The 23,411-nt window shown below is 54.2% G+C and overlaps 1 protein-coding gene across 3 annotated transcripts in view; it reads right to left on the bottom strand.

Annotated features, from left to right (window-relative positions):
- The window catches only part of SORCS2 (sortilin related VPS10 domain containing receptor 2), a 537,963-nt gene that overhangs the window by 85,704 nt on the left and 428,848 nt on the right, over window positions 1–23,411 (bottom strand). For all 3 annotated transcript variants that reach the window (XM_030801231.1, XM_030801232.1, XM_030801233.1), the window contains exons 4-5: window positions 17,325–17,489; window positions 1,348–1,421 (exon numbers count right to left, since the gene is read on the bottom strand). In XM_030801231.1, coding sequence (XP_030657091.1) covers window positions 1,348–1,421; window positions 17,325–17,489 — 239 coding nt within the window. The remainder of the gene's footprint in view (window positions 1–1,347; window positions 1,422–17,324; window positions 17,490–23,411) is intronic.

The raw sequence follows: 23,411 nt of genomic DNA, 5'->3' as shown, positions 1-23,411 counted from the left end.
AGGCTGAGGGGGCAAGAGAGTGTGTGTAGGGCTGATAGCCCGGGCTACCTCTGTGCCCTCGGGACGGGTAGGAAGCCCTCTCCATGTGTTTTTCTGTTGGGGAGACCGGGCTGTGGCCTGCGCAGGAGGCCCGTGCAATGGTCTGTTCCACACATGGGATAAGAAAGAGAAAGGCTAGCACTGTGTGTGTGTGTGTGTGTGTGCACGCACGCACGTACACGCACAAGAAAGACGAATGCCATGGAATCAGCACATCAATGAGTGGTGCGATATGAAAGGCAGTGTGACCAGAAGGACGGGATATGGCCCCCAGCAGGAGAGAGGCAGGCCTGAGCTCTGAACGGCTGCACTGGCTCCTGGCCCCATGCTGCTGCCTGAGACCCTCACCCTGGGCAAGCCCTCATCCTCCACAGCCCTCATGGATGCATCCCACAGACATTTCTCAAGGAAAGCTGAGTGCCCCCCCATGCAGTGAGGCTGGGGTGCTGCCCAGGGGGCACACTGAGAGGCATCCCCTGAGGATGCACTCGAGTGGCTGGTACCCACCGTCTGAATGCAGAGGCCCCCAGTGGCCCTTTGCCTGGGACGGGAGCCTTCTTTCTTGGGTCTGCCTCCTCAGGAGGCCAGGGTGGGGGCTTGTCTGGGATATGATCCGAAACTTATCCTGCTCATTGGCACCCAGCAGGGGCGGGGAAGGGTGACAGGCTGAGCAATGGAAGGGAGGCCCAGGTGTGGATAAGCAGGACAGCAGGGCTGAGGCAGGCCGGGTCAGCACCCACGGGGTCTGTTAGGGGCTGAGTCAGGGCCTGGGGTCAGGCAGGGAGTGCAGAGCGGTGCGCCCGGTGCTGTGCTGACATGTGTACATCAGCACCTCTCTCCACCGGGGACGCTGTGAGGCTCGGGGAGGGAACAGCGGTGGCACAGGGCCACATAGCTGGTTCATGGGTAAAAACGTGGCCTGAGGGACACCAACCCCTGGACTCTACCATTTCTGATACCACCCACTGCGGAGCAGGAAGAATGACTGGGGGTTCCCCTGGGATGAGGAGGGTGTGGGGCTGCAGGCAGAGGCAGTGGATGGTGGGGACCCAGTCCCGGGCTGGGGAGGGTCCAGAGGAGGAAAGGGAGCTGCAGGGAGGGGCTCCCAAGGGTTTGGGGGAAGTGCCCTCACCGGAGCTGCGGGCCTCACGGTTTGGGGTGGGGAAGTGCTCTCACCGGAGCTGCGGGCCTCACGGTTTGGGGTGGGGAAGTGCCCTCACCGGAGCTGCGGGCCTCACGGTTTGGGGTGGGGAAGTGCCCTCACCGGAGCTGCGGGCCTCACGGTTTGGGGTGGGGAAGTGCTCTCACCAGAACACGTGGTCTTTGGTCACTCGCTCTTGCAGAAGTGTCCACTTTTTCCCCAAGTCAGACGACACGTAGAGCTTTAGGGCAGAAAAAAGAGAAACGAAAGCTTGGTCAGGACGTCAGGAATAAGCTGCTTCTGAGAGAGGGTGACGTCTCCGCCACAGCAGATCCCCCAGGAGAAGTCAGGCTTGTCCAACGGACACGCGGAGGCGCTGCGCTCATGCTGGGGTGCAGACCAAACCCCACGCCTCCAGGAGGAACCATTCCTGTCCCCAGGCCAGCTGGCAGGAGCCAGGAGACGAGGTTCTCCAGATGAAATCCAGAGGGGTCTCACAGAGGAGGTGTGTCTGAGCCTCAAAGGTGGGAGGGACTTTATAATCCTGTGTGAGGATGGGAGGATGGGCTTTTGGGAGGAAGGGGCCACGTGTTGCCAGGGCTACAGCAGCGAACGGACAGCAGAGCAGGACACAGCAGTGGCCCCGGGCAGGGGTGTGGCATCTGCTGCAGGGGTCAGTGCAGGCGCAGGTGGGCTGGGGACTGACACCAGGGCCGGCCTCACAGCGTGTGACCAGTGCCACAGCCCAGGGACCTTGCTCAGAAGGGCCCCACACCTGGGGCTTAATTCTCTGCAGCCACCGACTTGAACTTCTTAATAATTGTGTCTTTAGGGCCAGGCGCGGTGGCTCACGCCTGTAATCTCAGCACTTTGGGAGGTCAAGGTGGGCGGATCACTTGAGGTTGGGAGTTCGAGACCAGCCTGACCAACATGGAGAAACCCTGCCTCTACTAAAAATACAAAATTAGCTGGGCATGGTGGTGCATGCCTGTAATCCCAGCTACACAGAAGGCTGAGTCAGGAGAATCACTTGAACCCGGGAGGCGGAGGTTGCAGTGAGCCGAGATCACGCCACTGCACTCCAGCCTGGGCAACGGGAGCAAAACTCCAACTGAAAAAAAAAAAATTGTGTCTTTAATTGGAGCTTTGGGAGTGAAGGCTGAGGGGGCAACAGAGCATGGGCTGGGCTGATTGCCCAGGCTCCCTCTCCGGCCCTGTGCCCTCGGGAGGGGTTCTCAGCCGCCTGTGCCCGTGGTCCTGTCTCCACACAGTGACCACCACTGCCCTTGTCCCTGGTGAGTGCCAGGGCCAGGCCTGGGCCCAGGAAGGGGCAGGGGTGGGCGCCCTGAGCACTGTCTTGAGGCCGGCCCTGGGGGAGGGTGTCCCTGTGGGCCAGGGAGCACAATGTTAAATGGCTCATAAAGAACATGGTGACAGGCCCAGAGAGAGAGCACAGAAGAAAGGAAAAGCACTTGACCTGATTGTCAACATTTTTCACTTTGCACTGCACCCTGCAAATCACACAGCTGGCCCTGCCCAAAACCACCAGCCAAGGCTGGATAAGATGAGGCGCTCAGGGCGGTCCGTGGTCAGACAGTGTTTCAGGTCGCCCACACCAGAGGCTGTGGGTGGAGGCAGGGAGCCCTGAGGAGGCCAGGCCTGGGCCCAGCTGGGGGCAGCAGTAGAATGGAGAGGAGGACAGGGCTTGAGAGATGCCTGTGCAGGCAGCCGGACAGGTCCTCTGAGGAGTAAGCAGAGCAAAGAGGGTGAGAGGGTTCTTGGATCTGTGCCCCGGAACCTGGGAGGAGTGAATGGGGCCAGGGATACTCAGGGAGCCCATTCCTAGACCTGGGAGGAGTGGGCGGGGCTGGGGATACTCAGGGAGCCCACTCCTAGACCTGGGAGGAGTGGGCGGGGCTGGGGGTCCTTGGGTCAGTGTCCCAGGCCTGGGAGGAATGAATGGAGCCAGGGGTTCCTTGAGTCAGTGCCCCAGGCCTGGGGAGAAGGGAAGGGGCCAGCTGGTCCTCGGGTTCACACCCAGTGCTCTGGCCTGGAGATCTCAGGTGGTGACAGGACCTTGATCAAGCTATGACTTTTGGAAATGCCAGGTAAAGTTGCCAGGGCCACGGGCAAGACCCAGAGCTGCTCCCCTTTCCACGATAGCCCGTGGGAAAGGGCCCCCCCCCGCTTTATGGAAAAGACAGTCCTGGAGGGAGCCGAGATCTCCTCTGGCAGGGGGGAAGCCAGCTCTCGGGCACAGCGGCGTGTGGGGTGGGGAAGGCATCTCTATCAGGGCGCTCCTCTTGGCCACATCAAGCCCCACCATGCCAGGGGGTGGGACTTCATAGCGCCATTCTCCAGATGACAAACTGGCTGTGGATGCTGGAAATGCTACCGCAAACGTGGCATCTTGGAAACCAAGAAAACAGCAGAAGCAGGAAGCCTATTCTCCGTTCCCTCCCCTTTCTTCCCTGAAGCAGCCCCTAAACCGATGATGGTCACCGAAGCACGCCCTGACAATGATCCCATGGCCTAAGAAGAATGTGCCTTCCGAGTCCCCAGCTAAGGAATCCAGGAGTGGCCAACCCAGAGATTCACCCCTTATCCATGAGGAAGAGGCCCTGGCCCATCCCTTGGAATGCAGGCCCTGCGGGGGTCCAGGCCTCTGTTCTGGGTTGGGAGGAGGTTGCTAGGGGGAGGGTGCAGAGGGAAAAAGCTACATAAACTGCAGGCTTCTTACAACCTGGAGCGGCTCCTCTGTCCAGCCCACTGCCAGCAGACTGTCCCTGCATGTAACTTTCTCCAATAAACCCTGTGTCTCACTCGCTGTTTCTGGGTCTCTTCTGTGGCCTCTTGGGCACGGTGCCATCCCTGCTGGAGTCAACAGGGGTCTGGCACAGCAACTGGGAAAATCCTCTGTCCACTCCAGAGGAGATGAACGGGACAGCAGAGGGGTCTCATGGAGGCAGTTTGTCCTCCTCTTCTCTCTCCAGAGTGGCCAGGACAATCTCCTAACAGCAATGCCAGGAAGCCTGGGCTCCCATCCTCGCCTGGAACCAGCTACCAGGGCAGCCCTCAGTTTTCCCCAGCCATAAAACTGGGCTGACAATCCTCATCCTCACTCAGAAGGTCGGGGTGATGCAACTGGATCACGTGCTTTGGAAGTCTAGCCCGGTCTGACATGCAGCGCATCTGCAACATGCGTTTGCCTTTCCCAGTCCTGGACAACAGGAGACTCTGTCCCTTTTCCCTTGCCTCTCTTCTGACTCTGGCTCAGTGTTCATTTGCATTTCAATATGTTTCATCCCTAACTCCCAGGTGATGAGTGAACACAGACATCAGGGCTGGGCCAGTGATTCTATAACTGATGTCCCCAGTTCATCTTTGATTTGCGTTATGCTTTTGCCAGCTGCCCCTCTGGGGGTAGGGGCTGTATTGGTGCAATACGGTCCGCACTGCATTTCTCAGGGGAGGATGGACCATGTGGTATTTAGGGGATCCTTTGCAGCCCTGAAGCATCATATGCTGAAATCCTTGTTATAGAAGCAAAGCTCAGAGCTCTCCGTATTTTGTTGCAGATTCAGGCCTGGGCCAGGAGAGGTCGCTGGCGCTGCTGCACAGGTGCGGCTGATGGAGGAGGCAGGCTGGGCTGGGCTGGGCTGGGCTGGGCTGGGAGGGGAGAGAGGGCTGGACAGGGAGGCGGGGACCTGGCTCTGCGGAGCTGGCGTCTGCCTCCATGTCATGGCCGCTGAGTCAGTTTCTTGCCTCAGTTTCCCCATCTATAAAATGATGCCCCAGCTGTAGTGTTTCAAAGGGGGGAGTCTGTGAGTCTAGGGTTCTTGGGCTCCAGCAGGCCTGGCTCCACTAGCGCCTGCCATGCACAGCAGGAGACCTTGCGTGCGTTCCAACGCTGTTCTGAGCCTCAGTTTCACCACTTCTTAAAACGGGAATCTGGCCTCCTGCTTTGAGGGATGTTGGGGATTATCCAGGCACGCTGCAAAGTGGTTGCACTTGCCACGCACACAGCACGTTCTGTTGTGATCACCGCCTGATAACACCCGTAATAGCAGGATCCGCTCCACGTGCGAGCACCAGCCGGGCCCTTTGCCTCTCAAGGCGCCCCCACAACATCGCTAGGAAGTAGATGCTTCTAATAATACCTCGTGCAGACGGAAGATGGAGGCTCGCAGCAATTGAGTGATTCGCCCAGGGTCACCCCCTGTCAGACCTGCACTTGAATTATCTTTGGTTTGAATGCACTTCTCGTTATTCCTTCTGTGATCAGGATCTGTCTAGAATGAATCATTTGAGCACAACAATTTCCACCACTGGCCCAGGAAGGAAGGAAGGCTCAAGCCAACCACTCAACCCAGATTCTCCATCTGGATAACGGGCACAACATTCACACTAATAGCAGCCAGGATCAGAGGCCACATCTGCTGGCCCCGAGGGCCGCCGCAACTGACTTCTTCTGTGCCGCGTGCTTTTTTTCTGTTCCCACGTGTCCTTGTCACGGGCACTACGTTATGAGGAACCAACGACATCATGGATGTCACTGCTGTTGCAGACGCCGCGGCCACCGCTGCTGTTCACCAAAGAAGGATGTGCAGAATCTCAGAAGGGAAACAGGTCATCAAGCCCAACCCTGTGCAGCCCTGCCTCTTAGCACAGGCAGGTGTGCCCCCTCCTCCTGGAAGCCCCCGCCCCCGGGCCTAATCGCCCTCTGCTCCTGACCCAGCCTCCAAGCCCAGTGCCCAGGGCCTTTTCCTCTCTGGGTTCCTGTCCTCGCCTTCCTGCTGCCATGTCTAATAAGTCACCATGCTTCAGATGCAACTGTGTACCCTGCACCAGCTGCACGCTGCACCCCTCTCCACCCAGGGCCATGGCCCAGCTGGGCCACACCGTCTCCATGGACCCCTGCTCCCAGCCCTTGGTCCTGCAGCTGCAGAGCACACCTGGTCCTGCCACTCTCCACACAGACCTTCCAGGAGAGGTGTGGCCTCCAAAAAAGCCCACGTCCTCACATGGGTACACAGTCCCCCCGAGACCGTTGGACCCCCCTCTGGCTGCCATCCTGCTCACTCCCTGCATGCCCCCACCCCAGGCACACTCGGCTCGGGGCTCACTCACACTTGTGGTACTAACTAACGTGTGCAGAGGGTCCTCTGAGCATCTGCACCTGCTGTGCCCTCTGCCTGGAATGCCCTTCCTCATCCCCAGCCAGTGTTCAAGACTCAGTTTAAAGTTACTGCCTGGGTCAGGCCTTTGCTAAGGCCGCTGGCCCTGCCCCTGCTATTGCGAAGCCAGGGTTAGAGCCCTGTCTGTGAAATCAGAGTCTGTGCTCAGGGCCCAGGTGCCAGAGAGGACCGGGCTGCAGTGCCTTCGTCCACTGCACCCTCATGTCCTGGTGCCAGCGCCAGCTGGGCTTGGGGGAGGGATCCCCGGGCATGTCCCCTCGTGCTATGCTCAGAACTCTGGTTCTCTGGCCTCTAGCTCCTCAGATCCAGGACATCCTGTGTCACTCAGTCCACTCCCATTGCTCCCTAGGCCTTCCCTGGCGCCTGTCCCTGGTTTCTAGCCTCTCTTCCTCCACCATGGTAGGTCCACGCTCACATTCTGGGCTCTCCTACTATGCAAGGTCAAGCCGCTTGGCAGTCCCCTCACCCCCCGCCCGCCCTCAGTAGACCCAGCAGCTTCTAACCCATCCCTCATCATCTGCTCTGCACCCCCATCCTCATCTAGAAAGGAGGCCCCACGAGGGCAGGGGTTGGTCTGTTTTGTTCCCAGCGGTTGCCCCAGCTCCTGAAACCTAGGAGGCCCTCTATAAATACACCCAGGCAGAGGAAGGCGGGGGCTCAGTCCTGAGGTCGCTGCTGCCTGGGGGCGGCATCAGGCCCACTTTGAGGCTCGTGCCACACATCCCCCTTCCAGGATCCTCTCCTGCCAGGAAGTGACTCAGTCCCCATTTCTGCCCTGATGACCCCTCACTCCTCGACACCCTCTCCACAGTCACTTCCTCCCTGCACCACCCCCAACTTAGCAGGGCCCAGCAGGCGCTGGCTCCTGTCTCAACCAGCCCTGCTCCCCCAGCCTCCGTGTCTTTCCAGTCTCAGTAAATGGCCTCCCTCCTTCCCACCATCCACCAGGTCCTCCAACCACAATCCCAGAGGTGCCCGCCACCCCACCTATCCCACCTGCCCCACCGTAAGCAGAGCCCTCAGGGGCCGGCACCCCGTCCCTCTCAGGCCACCCCACTTCCCCACCCCACTTCGGCTGCTCCTGCCTCCCCTAGTCTCCCATCTGGGAAACTTCAGTGATGAGACACTATGCAAGCTACCACAGTGAAGCTCAAACGCTCAAGCTGCCAATTAGCTGGTCCTGCAGCACCAAGGCTTTACCACGGTTCACGCTTCAGAGCCGAGATGAACACACCCCAGAGCTCTCACGCAGGCTGCCCATGGCAGGGTCCCTGCGGATGAGCAGATCAGAGGAACCAGCCGAGGGCTGAGCCCACTGCAAGACTGGCCAGGATGTTGCCCAAGGAACCGCAGCCAGGAGACTGCAGGTGTGAAACGTAGCAAGTCCTGGGTGGCTGGCGACCCTCCTGCCCTCCTCGTCCACATCAGAACTGGATCTTCCTCACGCAGCCTTTATTCCCTTACCGAAGTGGAGGAATTCCTGAGCTCACCTTGAAAACTACAGACCCCACCATTGTCGCAAGTGCAATTGCAGCAAACATCCCCTCCCTCTTCCCCGCAGCTGAAGAAAAGCAGACAGGGCCCTGCATCGTGGAAGCGTCCTGGCAAAGGTGTCCCCACTCCATGGCGTCTTCAGGGATGAAGGCTCCACCCGTGACCCTGACCGTGAGCGGTGAGAAAGGCGACTGTGTGTGTGATTGTCTGGTAATACTTTGCGCTCCTGGTACTGCGAGTGAAATCACCTCTTTCTCTTCAACAATCCTGGGAGTTCACATTGTTAAGCCACCCTTCTTTGCTGCCACACGCATAGAGAAAGCACCCACAACTGCTAAATTGTCTTAAAGAAACAGGTTGAGAGTATGTCTTGCTCAGCCCATCTAAACCCCAGCTAACCCCACTCCCACGGTTCCCCAAGCTCAGTCATTTGGAATGGGGGCCCCTTCCCTAGCTTCCTCCCACCCTGGGCTTCAGCTCTATTGTACCACGCACTCCGATCTAAATCTGTTTTTTGCTGTCTCGCCTCCGGGCCTTTGTGCAAGCCGTGCCCTCTGCCTAGAACATCCCTACTTTCCTCTCGTCCCCTGGCTACCTCCTGTTTTTCGAGACAGCCTCATTCCCAGCTCCACATCCCCGCAGGTAAGAGTCCGGGCCTCCCGGCCTCACAGCCGAGGCCCTGAGTGATTGCCCTGGGCCCTGTTCCCACCAAACCCCCTCTAGTGTAGCATAAGTCACACTCCACCAACAGGATGCACTCCAATCCCAAAACACGCATGTGCCTCCTGCCCCTGGGTTTTTGTCCGGGATGTTCTGTTCACACAGGATGCTGTATTAGCCGATGCAGGCTTCCATAACAGCGTACCCCAGAGGGCGCGGCTTAAACCACAGAAACAGATTCTCACACCGTTCTGAGGCCAGAAGTCCAAGATCAAGGTATTGGCAGGGTTGGTTTCTCCCTCCTCAGCTTGGAAACGACGCCTTCTCCCTCGTCTTTATGTGGTCTTCCCTCTGTGCCTTTTTTTGTAGTTTTTGATTTTTTGAAACAGAGTCTTGCTCCATCACCCAGGCTGGAATGCAGTGGTGCAATCATAGCTCTCTGCAGCCCTGAAACTCCTGGGCTCAATCAATCTTCCTGCCTGGGAGTATCGGTGTGCGCCACCACTCCCAGCTCTGTCTGTGTTCTGATCTCCTCTTATAAGGACACCACTCAAATGGGATTGGAGCCCACCCTAATAGTCTAATGTTCATTTAAGGGCCCTATCTCCGAATATGGTCACATTCTTTCGTACCAGGGGTTAGAACTTCAACATAGGAATTTTGGGGGACACAATCCAGCCATATGGATGCGCACCTTCCACCCTCACCCCTGAAGTCCTCCCAGCCCAGCCCCAGCTCAGCTGCCTGCATCTTGGCGGTGCTGTCCCCAGCCTGCCGGACCCATGTGCACTGTGCCAGAGCTCACACCTGCACAGGTGTTTGCTGACTTCCTTGCGTCCTGGGAGTTTATCTTCTGCTCCTCTGCTAAGCCGCTCACAGCTCGGGGGCACACACCTGCCTCGCTCACCTGCAGCACCAGCAGCAGCCCAGAATCTGTGGCTGCCGGGTGCGCAACGCCCATTTGCTGACTGAATGAACACGTTTGACTCTAGGGCAGGGGCTGGTAAGTGCATTCTGTAAAGGGCCAGGCAGTAAATATTTTCAGCCACGTGGGTTGTGTGGTCTCTGTAGCAACCACTCACTGTGACCTTGGGAGCAGGAAGGCAGCCAGAGACAGTGGTACACAGAGATGGTATACCATAGACCCTGGAGCAGGTGTCAGCAAACCATGGGCTGTCACCTGGGTTTGTAACCGGAGCTTCACTGGCACACAGCTGTGGTAAGAAGCCATCACCTTTCATGTTCAGAAAGGACTTTTTAAAGAAAGTTTTCATTCCCTAGAACACAAGCTTCATGAGGGCAAGGAGCCTTTACTAAGCTTGTGGAGCAGTGCCTGGCATGCAGCATGTGTTCAATAAACACCTGCAGCTCCAGCCATTGGGTGTACTTCTTTTTCTGTCTGGGCTTCAGTGAGAGAGCCTGGCAGCAGCTGTGGCCTTTATGGAGCCAGGCACTGAGCTGTGCTTGTTGAATGCCACCTCACTTCACACTCACACACCCATACACTCACACACACACACACACGTATGTACACACACACACGGCATGTACACACTCACAAACACACCCATAAGCTGGCAATTTTCCCTCTTGACAAATGAAAGAACTGAAGCTCAGAGAGGTTAGGTGAGTTACTCAAGGTCATACAGCACTCCCTTAGGTCAGCAATTCCCATCTGACAGACTTGAGCTCACAGGACTGTACCAGGGGCTGAGGAGTCACCCCTGCCTTCAAGAAGGATGGCCAGTCACCTCTAGCCCTTTCTCTGGGTCATCTGAGTGACTCAGGCCAGGCACCTTCTATCTCATGTCTCAGTTTACCAAATCGGGAGGGCACTGCTCATACCCACAGTCAATACATGCATAAAAGGCGAGTCATCACCATGGGTTCCTGTGAGCAAGGTAATAAAGCCTCCACATTAATGGATGGCATTATCATTGTCATCACTGCCTCATGCACTTGCATTTATGATGCTTGCCCTGGAGCTTTATGAAGCCTTTCCAACTCGCTTGCCTGGGAGACGCTTTTACTATCTGCCATCAATTGCTGCAGAAATAGAACATTTCTGCTTAATAAAAGACAAACACCAGCAAATAAACAAGAATAAACACATCCAGGACAGCCCAGTTACTGAAGCTGAAACCTGCATGGACGCATCCTGTGGAAGGGTGAATTTCATCACTTGACGTCGCAGAAAGCAGTGGAGGTGGTGAGGGAGGACACACCTCCTACTCTCATATAAAGATAAAAAGATAAAAAGTCAGAGTGAAGCAGGACAGGAGGGAGGGAAAGGAGCAGCTTGAGGGCCCAGGAAGGGCACATAGAAGAGCGTGCCAGTGTCTCCCATGATTTCTGGAGGTGCTTTGAGTCTGCCCTGGACTCTTAGTGGCAGTTGGATGTGATTGGTGGCACTCAACATGCTTTCATCCCTCATTCCAGGGTGCCTCATTTCACTGCAGAGGCCTGAAAGCTACAGCCCAGCATTGCGTGGACTCCCTTGCTGCTAGATTTCCAGGTCAGGTGGATGCACTCCTGCCAGTTTTGGAAGGTGAAGGTGAGGCAGAGGCTTTTTCCTGCCCCACTGGGCCATGTGTGCTGCCAGCAAGGTCAAAGGACATACTGCCGTGTCCACCCTCCAGCTCTGGAGGGTGGAGAGGTGGTGGTGGTGAAGGCAGCAGCTGGACTCCACATTCCAGTGTCCAGTCTCTGGCTTTGTGGAAGTTACCAGGTGCAGGCTGTAGCAATGGCAACATCAGCTGCACCAGCCACATGATTTTCAGCTTGATAAGTCTGGGAGGTTCTGGCCCCCACCTTCCTGATGGGCAGAGGTAGAAGCTTCCTGGTGGGTCCACACTGCAGGCTTTCAGGAGGCATCCTGGGAAGGGGGGTCTAGTCTAAAACCCTCTCCCTTATCTCCCAACAATTTAGAAAGCACAGCTCTCTCCTGTTAAATCCCTTTTCTGCGAACATATCCAGAGGGGAGTATTGTTCCTGCCCTGAGCCCCAGCAGATGAAAATTCTTAGAGCAAAATGAACACATGCTGAGTGAGGGCTTCTCATTGCTAAGAGAATTGTTCTGTTACTCAAGAGATGCCCAATCTCTTCCCTGTCCTGAAGTCTGAGGTCAGAGTGAGCCATCAATGTGGTATTGAAGCTTGTAGCTCTGCTGGGCAGCTCATGAACCTGCTGATACTCACAGCAGCCAACGTGAAGGCTGCACCTCTGTTCACTCCATATTAGGGCTCTTCTCACACCCACTGCCAGCAATTTCTACTATTTCTTTAATATTGATCAACGCAAACACTGCTTTACTTAAGGCTGGGGGACTGTGAGGGTTTTTCTTTTTCTTGTCATATGTGATCATCTCTACTGCTCTGAAGATGTATTACAAAGTAAAGATACATTCTGATCCATTCTTTAAGCCCCTGTTCGAACATTCCTCCTCCAGGAAGTCTTCCCTGATTGCCCACCCAAAGGTGTCTTCTCTGCCCTACTAAGTTTCTAAAAGGCAATCCTGGGCTCAGATCAATTTCTCACAGTGCTGGGAAGCAGAAGTGCTTGATGGGGAGTAAAATTCAATAAAATATGAAAGCGAGTTTATGCTTTTAGAAGTAAGTGCCCAGGGTTCTGCCTCAGCAAGCAGGTCTGAAGACCAGGCACACAGAAAACAGGCTGGTCAGTTTCACGTCAGCAGCCCCCAGGAAGCTGATATGGGAAGGGACTGCTGGGCTCTCACGTCCTACCAATCCCAAGGGCCTACTGCAGTCGGCTGAGCCTTGGAAGAAATGTGTATTATGCTGTCACCCAGGAAGGCTGTCCAGGCTCCAAGTAAGGCAGACTCACAGTGACCCAAATTATAATGAGGATAAGGGAAGCGTCGTAAAGTCATGGAACAGGGCAGTCTGAGGGTAGGTGGATAAGTGTTTGCTGGAGGCAGGGCGGGCATCTGAGAAGGAAAAGGTAGGGAAGGAAGGGGAGGCAAGCCTTTGGCTTTGCACAAATCTGCAAATCCTTAGAACGGAGCAATTGTGTCCACTCGATTGACTCTGGGCTTGGCATGTGACTTGCTTTGGCCGATGCTGTGTGAGTAGATGTGATGTTTTTCAGGTCAAAGCTGTTACGCTAAAGCTGCTTGTGTGGTTTGCTCTGCAACCCCTGGAGCCTCTGCCGCCCATCATGAGAATAGCGTGCTCTCAGCATAAGAGTCGTATGGGGATGCGAACTCCACCAGTAAGCAGGAGCCTCATATAGCCAATCCCAGCAAAGCCCAGCAGAGCCGCTGGGCAACCCACAGAGCCCCAGGAAGAAGAAATAATGCTTGTTTCTGTAAGCCATTGAGGCTTGGGGCTGTGTGTTACTCAGTATGATTGTTGCAGATACCTGCCTAATACACCAGATTTGTTGGAGTCAACAACACCACCCTGCTTCTTGGGAATTAGAGAGCTTTGAAAAACTGCATAGCCTCCTCAAAAACGAAAGCCCTATTGTCATTGTTATTAATTTCATCAAATTCCTCATTCCTTTTACAACTGCAACTAAGCCTTTTTCTTCCCTTTTTCTTCTCTTATAGTCACAGAAAAGAGCCAAAGCAAATAACTGAGATTTCAGCTCCATTAATTTTTCAGGGCACCATAAATTAAAGAGCAATTGCAATGCAGTCAATTTCTGCGGGAAAATAAGTCTCCGTGATTGTGCTTTAGTCTAATTACATGGAAGGCTAAGTAGTGCTATTAATACCCAGAAGCACAAGCCATCCCCAAGGAAGGTGCCAGGAGCAAAGAGGTAGCCCAGGAGGCTGAGAAATGCAGGGACGCCAGTCAGGGAGGACCAAACCTTGGCAAGGAGGCCAGATCCTGTCGAGAGCCATGGCAAAGGACAGCCAGGAATCTCTATTTGGAGGTCCCTGACCTGGACAGTCCCTGTTGGTAGAAATTTATCATTCATTCATCTAACATCTAACATCTAACATCCCCATCCATCCACCACCCACCCATCCATCCATTCATCCCCATCCACTCATCCATCCATCTACCCATCCATTTGTCCACCCATCCATCCATCCACCCATCCATCCACCATCCATCCATTCATCTGTCATCTATCCATCCAACCGTCCATCTGTCCACAGATGCATCCAACCACCCATCCATCCATCCATCCCCATCCATCCACCCACCCACCAATCTATCCATTCATCCCCATCCACCCATCCATCCATCCATCCATCCACCCATCCATCTATTCATCCATCCATCCATCCATCCACCCATCCATCTATTCATCCATCCATCCATCCATCCATTTATCTATCCATCCATCCATCCATCCATCATCTATACATCTATTCATTCATTCATTCATTCATCTATCCATCCATCCACCCATCCATCCACTCATCCATCCATCTATTCATCCATCCATCCATCCCCATCCATCCATTTATCCATCCATCCATCATCTATACATCTATTCATCCATTCATTCATATGTCCATCCCTCCTCACCCATCCATCCACCCATCTATCCATTCATTCATTCATCCATCCATCCATCCATCCCCATCCATTTATCCATCCATCCATCCATCCATCCATCCATCACCTATACATCTATTCATCCATTCATTCATCTGTCCATCCCTCCTCACCCATCCATCCACCCATCCAACCTTGATCTGTCCATCCAACTAATATTTTCAGCCAGGCACTTTAGATTAAAATGGTGAAAAAGACCAGACACTTTCCCTGCCCTCAAAGAGCTTACCACAAGTGCATGTATTGGGTGTAGACAATAATCAAATGACTTCACAAATATATGGTGACCTGATACGGTTTGGCTCTGTGTTCCCACCCAAATCTCATCTCAAATTGTAATCCCCACATGTGGAGGGCGGAACCTGGTGGGAAGAGATTGGATCATGCGGCGGTTTCCCCCATGCTGTTCTTGTGTGATAATGAGTGAGTTCTCATGAGATCTGATGGTTTAAAAGTATTTTGCATTTCCCAACTTGTGCTCTCTCTCCTGATGCCTCGTGAAGATGATGCCTGCTTCCCCTTCACTTTCCACCATGACTGTAAGTTTCCTGAGGCCTCCCCACCCATGTGGAACTTTGAGTCAATTAAACCTCTCTCTTCATAAATTAATCAGTCTCAGGTAGTTCTTAATAGCAGTGTGAAAATGGACTAATAGATACCCATTGTGATCAGTGTTGAGAAAGAGAGGCACAGGAATATGGAAGGGTATGAAATACTGGGGCCCAAGCTGGCCTGGGGTGGCACGGGGAAGGCTGCTGATTTGGGCAGCTTGTGTTTGCCTTCCAGGTCCATGCTGCCTATTTCCAACCCTTCTCTGATCCTGGGAGCTGACCTACATAGACAGATGCACCCTTCTCTGGCCCTGAGACTGACCTGTGTAGACAGTTCCACAGCCTCTTTCCTCTAGCCTCTGATTGGATTCTGCCTGTGGGAAGCCTCAGCGTATTGGAGAGAGAGAGGCATGTACTATTCCTCTCGTTCCCTGACTGTTCAGCCACAGTTTGGCTCAGTTGCTCTACCCAGAGCCAGGCCTCCTACCGGGGCTCTTCCTGCAACTGCGGAGCCCACACCTCCTGTTGGGCAGAGGTACTAGGTTCAGAGTGGCCCCCAAAAGGTATCCACGTCCTAATCCTTAGAACTTGGGACCATTACCTCACAAGGCAGAAAGGGAGCCTGCAGATGGGATCGCTGAGGTCTCCAGATGTGAAGATCACCCCAGGCTATCTGTGGGGGCCCTTAACAAAAGCCCAAGTCCTTACAGAAAGCAGGGGCAGAGGGAGATCTACACACACCCACGCACATCCACATACACTCAAACACTCTCACACACGCTCACATAGGCTGTCACACACACACATACCCACACACGCTCACACACACACACACATTCACACACACGCTCACATAGGCTCTCACACACACCCACACACGCTCATACACATCCACACACACTCATGTACACTCACACACATGCTCACACTCACACACACACTCACATAGGTTCTCACACACACCCACACATGCTCATACACACCCACACATGTACTCACACTCACATAGGCTCTCACACTCAACACCCACACATGCTCATACACACCCACACACTCGTACACTCACACATGCTCACATAGCTTCTTACACACCCACAAGCACACAGACGTGCTGTTTCACACTCATAAACACCCACGCACTCACACATGCACACTCATGTACACACCCCCACACATGCACTTTCACCTCACATGCACACATGCTCACACCCACACTCACATTCACACCCACACTCACATTCTCACAAACACACCCACACTCACATATTCTCACAAACACACCCACACACACCCACAAACTCACTTTCACGCACACACCCACACACTCATACACACAATCACACACACCCTCACTCACACCCACACACATTTACACACTAAAATACACCTTCGCACCCACTCTCACACTCAAACACAACCTCACCCACACATACCCACACATTCACACGTTCACACCCACATACACTCATACATTCACTCAGTCTCACACCCATACCCACTCACACGTGAACACGCATTTACATGCACTGACGCCCATGCCCTCACACACACATTCACTCACATTCATATACACACTCCCACACATACCACATTCACACATACATATACACACCCACACTTGCATTCACACATTCACATTCACCCACAGTCACATTCACACTAACAGCCCCCCACATCCCACAAACCCACACATTCACACCCATTCACACGGACACACCCACACCCACACACACTCACATGCACTCACACACTTACACACGTGCATACACACACACACACACTTATGGCAGTGTGGAGATGGGGCAGAGGAGATTTGAAGCCTGAAGGTGCAGAGATGTGGCCATAGCCAGGAGATACTGGCAGCTGCCAGCAGCTGGGAGAGGCAGGGTTGGACTCCTCCCTAGAGCCCAGGGGGAAGCGCAGCCCTGCTGACACCTTGATCTTGGCCCAGCGACGCTGGTTTTGGACTGTGGGCCTCCATAATTGTGACAGAATAAGTTTCTGTTGCTTAAGCTAGAGCCTGTGGCCATTTGTTCCCATGGCTGCAGAAAAGGAACAAAGTCCTTTCCTACTGGGCCCTCCCCAGCCCCTGGGGCCCTCTCCCTCCATAGCCTCAGAACCCAGTTGGGCCCCTCTCTGCAGATGCAGCCCAGTGCTCCCCACCAGGCTAGCCCCCAACTCCCCCACTCCCCCGGGGACAAGGCCTCAGTTCCCTGCTGAACCCCATGGGCACAGCTCCCAGAGGAGGAGATGCTGATCTGGGGAAGAACAAGCCACCGCTCTTGGTGAGGGTAGAAGAGCATTCCAGACTGAGGGAAAAGCCTAGTGAGGTCTGATGAGGGTGTGGGGAATGTTCTGGAAGTGGAGAAAGGCCCTTGTGACTGGTGTGCAGAGAGGGATGGCGAGTGGCATGATCCTAATCACCTGCTACTCACTGGTTCCTCTCTCGAGCCTCTGAGCCCGGTGCACTGCCCACCAGCACTTCCCTCAGCTCCCACAGCACAGTCAAGTGGGCGCAGTCCCTTGAGGGGGCACCAAGGAGAGGGCGATGATGGGGTCCAGCATCCCGGCCCCCAGCCCCGGGAGGCTCCTCCTCAGCCAGCTCAGGGGTTCCGAGTCCCACTTGCTCCAAGTGGGCACTCACCTCCATGTGGGTCGAGCAGACCCCAGCCCCACAGACCAGGCTAGTGGCACCCATACATCTTACCTTGCTCTCCTTTGTGTAGGCGAGGACCTTGTCCTCCTCCTTAGGGTGGAAAATCAGAGTTTCCACGAAGAAGGGAATGGGCTGCTTCTGAAAGGTGGCGCCTTCGTCCGCGCTAAGGAATAGGCTCTGGTCCCGGTCACTGAGTGAGGAGCTGACAAGGATGACCTGAAACACAAGCGGGTTGTGAGGCCTGGGCCAGGTGCATCTCTCTCCCCCACATGAGAAAGGGGGTTGTGAGGCCTGGGCCAGGTGCATCTCTCTCCCCCACACCAGAAAGGGGGTTGTGAGGCCTGGGCCAGGTGCATCTCTCTCCCCCACACCAGAAAGGGGGTTGTGAGGCCTGGGCCAGGTGCATCTTTCTCCCCCACATGAGAAAGGGGGTTGTGAGGCCTGGGCCAGGTGCATCTTTCTCCCCCACACCAGAAAGGGGGTTGTGAGGCCTGGGCCGGGTGTGCCTCTCCCCTGCACCCCCTGATACCAGGGAGGAGTGCCCAGAAATGGCGGGCCCGCCCCCAGCCCGGCTAGCTCAGCCTAACTATAGCCGTCCATTCACGGAGCGTCTGGGCCAGCCCCTCACCCCTGCACACCAGTGAGGAGATGTCCAGAAATGGCGGGTCCACCCCCGACCTGACTGGCTCAGTGTGAATCATAGCTATTCACTCATTCGTCTATTCATTCATGGGGTGCCTGGGCCAAGTTTCTCCACACACCAGGGAGGGGTGCCCAGAAATGGTGGGTCCGCTCTCAACCCAGCCGGCTCAATGTAAATCATAGCCATTCACTCATTCATGTATTCATTCATGGAGTGTCTGGGTCAGGCTTCTCCTTACACCAGGGAGGGGTGCCCAGAAATGGCGGGTCCACCCCCAACTCAGCTGGTTCGGCCTAACTGTAGCCATCCATTCATGCATTCATTCATTTGCTCATTCATTCATTCATGAGTGCCTGGGCTGGGCCCCCCTACACGCCAGGGAGGGGGTACTGCAGAAATGGCAGGTTCCCCCCAAACCCAGCTGGCTCAGTGGTAATCATAGCCATTCATTCATTCATTCATTCATTCATGGAGTGCAGGCCACTGTTCTGGGCACTGAGGCTCCACCATAAACGCAGGGTTCACGGCCTCTGCCATGAATGCGAATCCATTCCAGAGAATCAAGACAGGTGAGCACTCAAAGACCCTGTCTAAAATTCTCTTTCAGGGACAACTGCTCCAAAGCAGGACCAGGGATGGACGGGGAGGGAGTGACTGGGTGGGGCCCACTACCTTCAGCAGAGGAGAACGCCGAGCCCAGGGTCCCCGGGGAACTCGGGGGCAGGCCCGAGGTGCTGATGTAGGGGACTGAGCAGGAGGCAGACATGGGGCTGGAGCAGCAGCCAGGGGTTGGCTCTGCAAGGCCTCGGACAGCGGTACAGTGGGTTGTATAGTGACCCCAAAAAGATCAGTCAACATCCCTATCCCCAGTACTTGCGACTGTGATCTTACTTGGAAATAGGGTCATTGGAGACGTGGCTAAGCATCTCAGGATGAAGCCATCTGGATTTAGGGTAGACCCTAAATTCAATGACTGGTGTCCTTATAAGGAGAGGGGAGGTAGGGATGCAGAGAGTAGGCAACACACAGGCAGAGGCAAAGATGGGGGACATATCTGCACACCACCACGGCCATGAATTGCTGGCAGCCCGGGAAGCTGGGAATGGCACAGAAGGAAGGGTCCCTCTGAGCCCCTAGAAGGAACCAGCCTGGCCGACATCTTGGACTCCCAGCCTCCAGACTGAGAGAGGATACATTGCTGCTGTTTTCAGCTCCCCAGGTTGTGGGTCTTTGCAACGGTAACCCTAGGAAACACACACAAGAGCTCTTCCAACCGAGTATCCTGTTATTCGGGCTGGGAGGTCTCCAGGGAGGCGTGAGGAAGGGTGGGGGTGGCCTGGTTTAGGTTTTCAAAGGGGCCCACACAGGAGTGGGTCATTTAGGAGGAGACACCCTTATCCCAGCTGGGTTTGGTGGCTTGGTCAGATTCGGGACATCGCATCTCTACATTCGGAATGACACAGACACCCAGACACTCACAGGTGGCCCCGGGGCCATTTTGCTTTGCAATTGACAGACAAGGTGGCAGACAAAACTTACCTGAGGTCGCACAGCCATGGAATTTGAACCAGGTTACCCAGAGACTGAGTGTGCACCCCTCGCTCCGATCCTACAAGCACACAATGTTCATTCGTTCATTCATTTATTCACTCATTCATTCATTCCCTCATTCATTCCCTTATTCAACAAACATGTAGAATCCTGGCTTACACAGGCACTGGGCGCCGCAGAGATGGGGGTGAAGCAGGAGAGCAGTTGTGGCTGTACTGGACATGGTCCTCGTCCTAACAGGGGACCCAAAGCAAGTCCCAAAGAAGTCTCCCTTTGGAGCCAAGCGTTTGACTCCAGAGCCCTGTTCTTAGCCACACACTGCAGGGTGTGCCTATGCAGAATGGGGCATTTAAGCTGGGCCTCACGTGGGGCTGGGTAGGACCAGCCCTGCTGAAGATAAGCACAGCTTTCCTGGGGAGGGCAGTGGGCAATGGCACGGGGCGACTATGGTGGCCTTGCCAGACCCCAAAATATCTCCAGAAGACAATTAAGCTCATGGAGCAAAAATCAATGGGCTGCATGGAGTGCCTGCCTTTAAGTGAATGAATGGTGATCCCATACATTCTTTCTTTCCAGGGAAACCTTCATGAACTTCCCAGCTACGGTCATTAATCTCCGCTAGCACAAAACCCTGCTCTTCCAGCACACCAAGGGCCTGACAGAGAACGATGTGGCCTCCATGGACAGCGATTCCTTGGATGAATTTGGTCCCTGAAATGCAGACGAAGGTGTGTGCTCAGAGCTGTGCCTCCTGGTGTGGTTTATCCATAGGAAAAAGACAAGGAAGAACTGAGGGCTGGTTAGGGGAGGCTTCGATTACATAATAATGTTGGCAAAGAACACGTAACGACTGAGGAGCTTATGTGCTCAGAATAAAAGCAGGGTGCAAAATTCCAAGGAAGTACACTTACTGTACATACCACACTGACATGGTGATAAAGCAGTCTGTTATGATTCTGTTCATGACAAGTGAGTGGATAAGTAGGTATAATTTTATCAACGGGAAACGGCCAGAAATAAGAATGGAAGGCCGCTTGGCGGGACGTAAGAGTGATTGGTCTTAAGTGGTGGAGCTAGAAGGAATTTACTTTTTTACTTTGATAGAATAGTTTCAGATTTACAGAAAAGTTGCAGAGATACCTAGCGAGTTCCTGCGTGCTAGATGGGGACAGTGAGGCACAGGGAGGTCACACGGACAGTCAGGATAGGGCTGAGGTCAGGAGCCGAGTGTTTGACTCCAGAGCTCTGTTCTTAGCCACACACTGCAGGATGCGCCCATGCAGGATGGGGCATTTTAGCTGAGCCTCATGGTTCCTGTCTACACCACACCCAGTTCCCCAGTTATTAACATCTTGCATTAGCCTGGGACATTCACCACAAGGAGGATGCCAGCATCAGCACCTTAGTGTTCTCCAAATGCCACGCTTTGTTCAGCTTCCACCAGTATTTCCTCTTCCTGTCCCAGGATCCCACGAGGGCACCACGGTACATCTTAGGCTGGGGCAGTTTGGGGACTTTCCTTGTGCTGGATGACCTCGTGAGCTCTGAGGGCTGGCCAGGCACACTGGAGGATGCCTCTCAATGTGGGTCTGTCTGATGTTTTTCTGGGCATCGGATGGGGTTGTGGGTCCTTGGGAGGAAGGCTGCAGGGGTGAGTGAGGTACACCACACCAAGTGCCGGCTGTCAGCAGACTTGTCACCGACAGCACTGCCCTTCCCGGCCAGGGTCCTGCGTGTCAGACCCTCCCTGGTGGAGTCACTCTTCTCCTTTCCGCACTGTCCTCTTGGAAGGAAGTCACCATGCACAGCCCACGCTTGAGGGGTGGGAGTTACCCCCTCCTCGAAGACGGAAGAGCCACACCTATGATTTGGAATTCATTAGCATGGGAGAGGTTTGTCTCTTCCCCTCCATTGTTTACTCATTCAATCATTTATTTATATCACTATGAGCTTATAAATATTTATTTTACGCTTTAGTTGTAATTGGAGACTGTTCTGATATTTGTTGCTCAAATAGCTCCAGCTCTGGCCCCAGGGAGCCCTTTTAGTTGGGCTTTGCGTCTCTGTGACACACCCTCATCATCCTTCTCCCTCCCAAGTTTCTTCTTCTTCTTTTTTTTTTTTTTTTTTGAGACAGAGTCTCGCTGTGTTGCCCAGGCTGGAGTGCAGCGGCACGATCTCGGCTCACCGCAAACTCTGCCTCCCAAGTTCAAGTGATTCTTTTGCCTCAGCCTCCTCAGTAGCTGGGATTACAGGTGCCCGCCACCACACCTGGCTAATTTTTGTATTTTTAGTAGAGATAGGGTTTTACCATGTTGGCCAGACTGGTCTCAAACTCCTGACCTCAGGTGATCCAACCACCTTGGCCTCCCAAAGTGCTGGGATTAAGGCGTGAGCCACGGTGCCCAGCCTGCCCCTCCCAAAGTTCTGCATACACTGCACGTGGATTCCCTGGATAACCAGGAAGAAGGAAGGAAGTCCTCAGGACTTCTTGGCTCATTCATCATCCATTCAACTTTGACCCACACGTCTGTGCCATTTGGCCAGGGAAGCCCAAATTCCCCTCATTAAAGCACTTTTTCCATGATACAGTTTTTCAAATGTTCTTACGAGGCAACTATGCGTCCACCATCCTCACTGGCCCATGCGCTATTTTTGTTCATTGAGCAAAACACAACTGACACGGAGCTGGCCGTTAATCCCGCCTGATGGACACATGAAGAAGCGCATGCAGGAATGAGCGAATGAACAATGCCATCTCAGTCTGCGACTCCTAAGGGAATTGTTTGTTTGTTTTTCACCTCTGGGGGGAAAACAACCTTATGAACATTTAAGTAGCCTGGAGAGCAAAACTCATAGAAAAAACTCATCCACTTATTCATCTTCAGCACTCAAAGTTTTACACATGAATGAAGGCTCATTCATTCATTCATTCATTCTTCCACATTGCAAAACCACATGGTCCAAGCAAGGATTCAGGTAAACACAGGGCTCTGTGGGAGCACAGAAGACGGAAAATGGCACCCAGGAGCTGATCAGGTACAAAGGCAGGTAGGAGGGCTTCCGGAGGTGGTGACACCCAGATGAGGCCTGAAGAATGGATGGAAATTTGACTGGTAGACCTGAGGGACAGGGTTTCAGGCAGAGAGGACAGCATGACCCCAAAGGCAAGCAGGTGGGGGTCCCTGCTCTGCCTCTCCTCCAGCCTCACCTCCCACCCCTCAGGCTCCTGGCATCAGCCACAGCAAACTCCTTGTGTGTCTCCAGTTAGTGGAGGCCGTTTGCATCCTGACAACCACTTGTGTGTGTACTGTTCCCTCTGGGTGGAATGCACAGTGGGACCAAGACACCCCCACTCCTGCCACTGGTGTCTCAGAACCAAACCTTCACTTTTCAAAATGACACAAAATCCATGTGTGATCAAATCAAAATAGCTTCTTTCAAATTTTCTGAGTACAAAATTCTGAACAACCTCAACAAACCTAAATGTTTCTCATTTATACATATGAGCCTGTTTTGATGATGGGATGCCCTTCCCCTTGTTATCTGCTTGTCGAGCACCCTGTTCTGCAAGACTCATTTCAAAGGGCGCCTCTTCCGGGAAGCCCTCTATGATAGGGAGTTATTCCACTCCTTCCTCTGCCCCCTCCAGCATCTTGTGCATACACAAGCTACAGCCTGGTGGCCCTAGTGTCCTCTTGGTGGGTCTGCTTCTGCTGCCAGCCTCTCAGCCTGGCAGTGCTCATGTCTTCAGCACTGCCATTTCTCCCAGCACTGTGATCCCAATGAATGGGCACTGGTGTTATTCACACACAGCCGGGGGGGAGGGGTCTGGGTACAGGGCTTGCTTCTCCATCACAGCCCCTTTCTGTGCAGTCCACACCCTCCACTGGGCCCTGGGCTCTGCAGGTGGTGACATGGAAACGAGAGGAGAAAAAGCCCGA

Source organism: Nomascus leucogenys, chromosome 20, assembly GCF_006542625.1.
Source record: "Nomascus leucogenys isolate Asia chromosome 20, Asia_NLE_v1, whole genome shotgun sequence".
Classification (NCBI taxonomy): domain Eukaryota; kingdom Metazoa; phylum Chordata; class Mammalia; order Primates; family Hylobatidae; genus Nomascus; species Nomascus leucogenys.
Note: the sequence above shows the minus strand (reverse complement) of the source record. Positions and strands in the feature narration are given on the sequence as shown.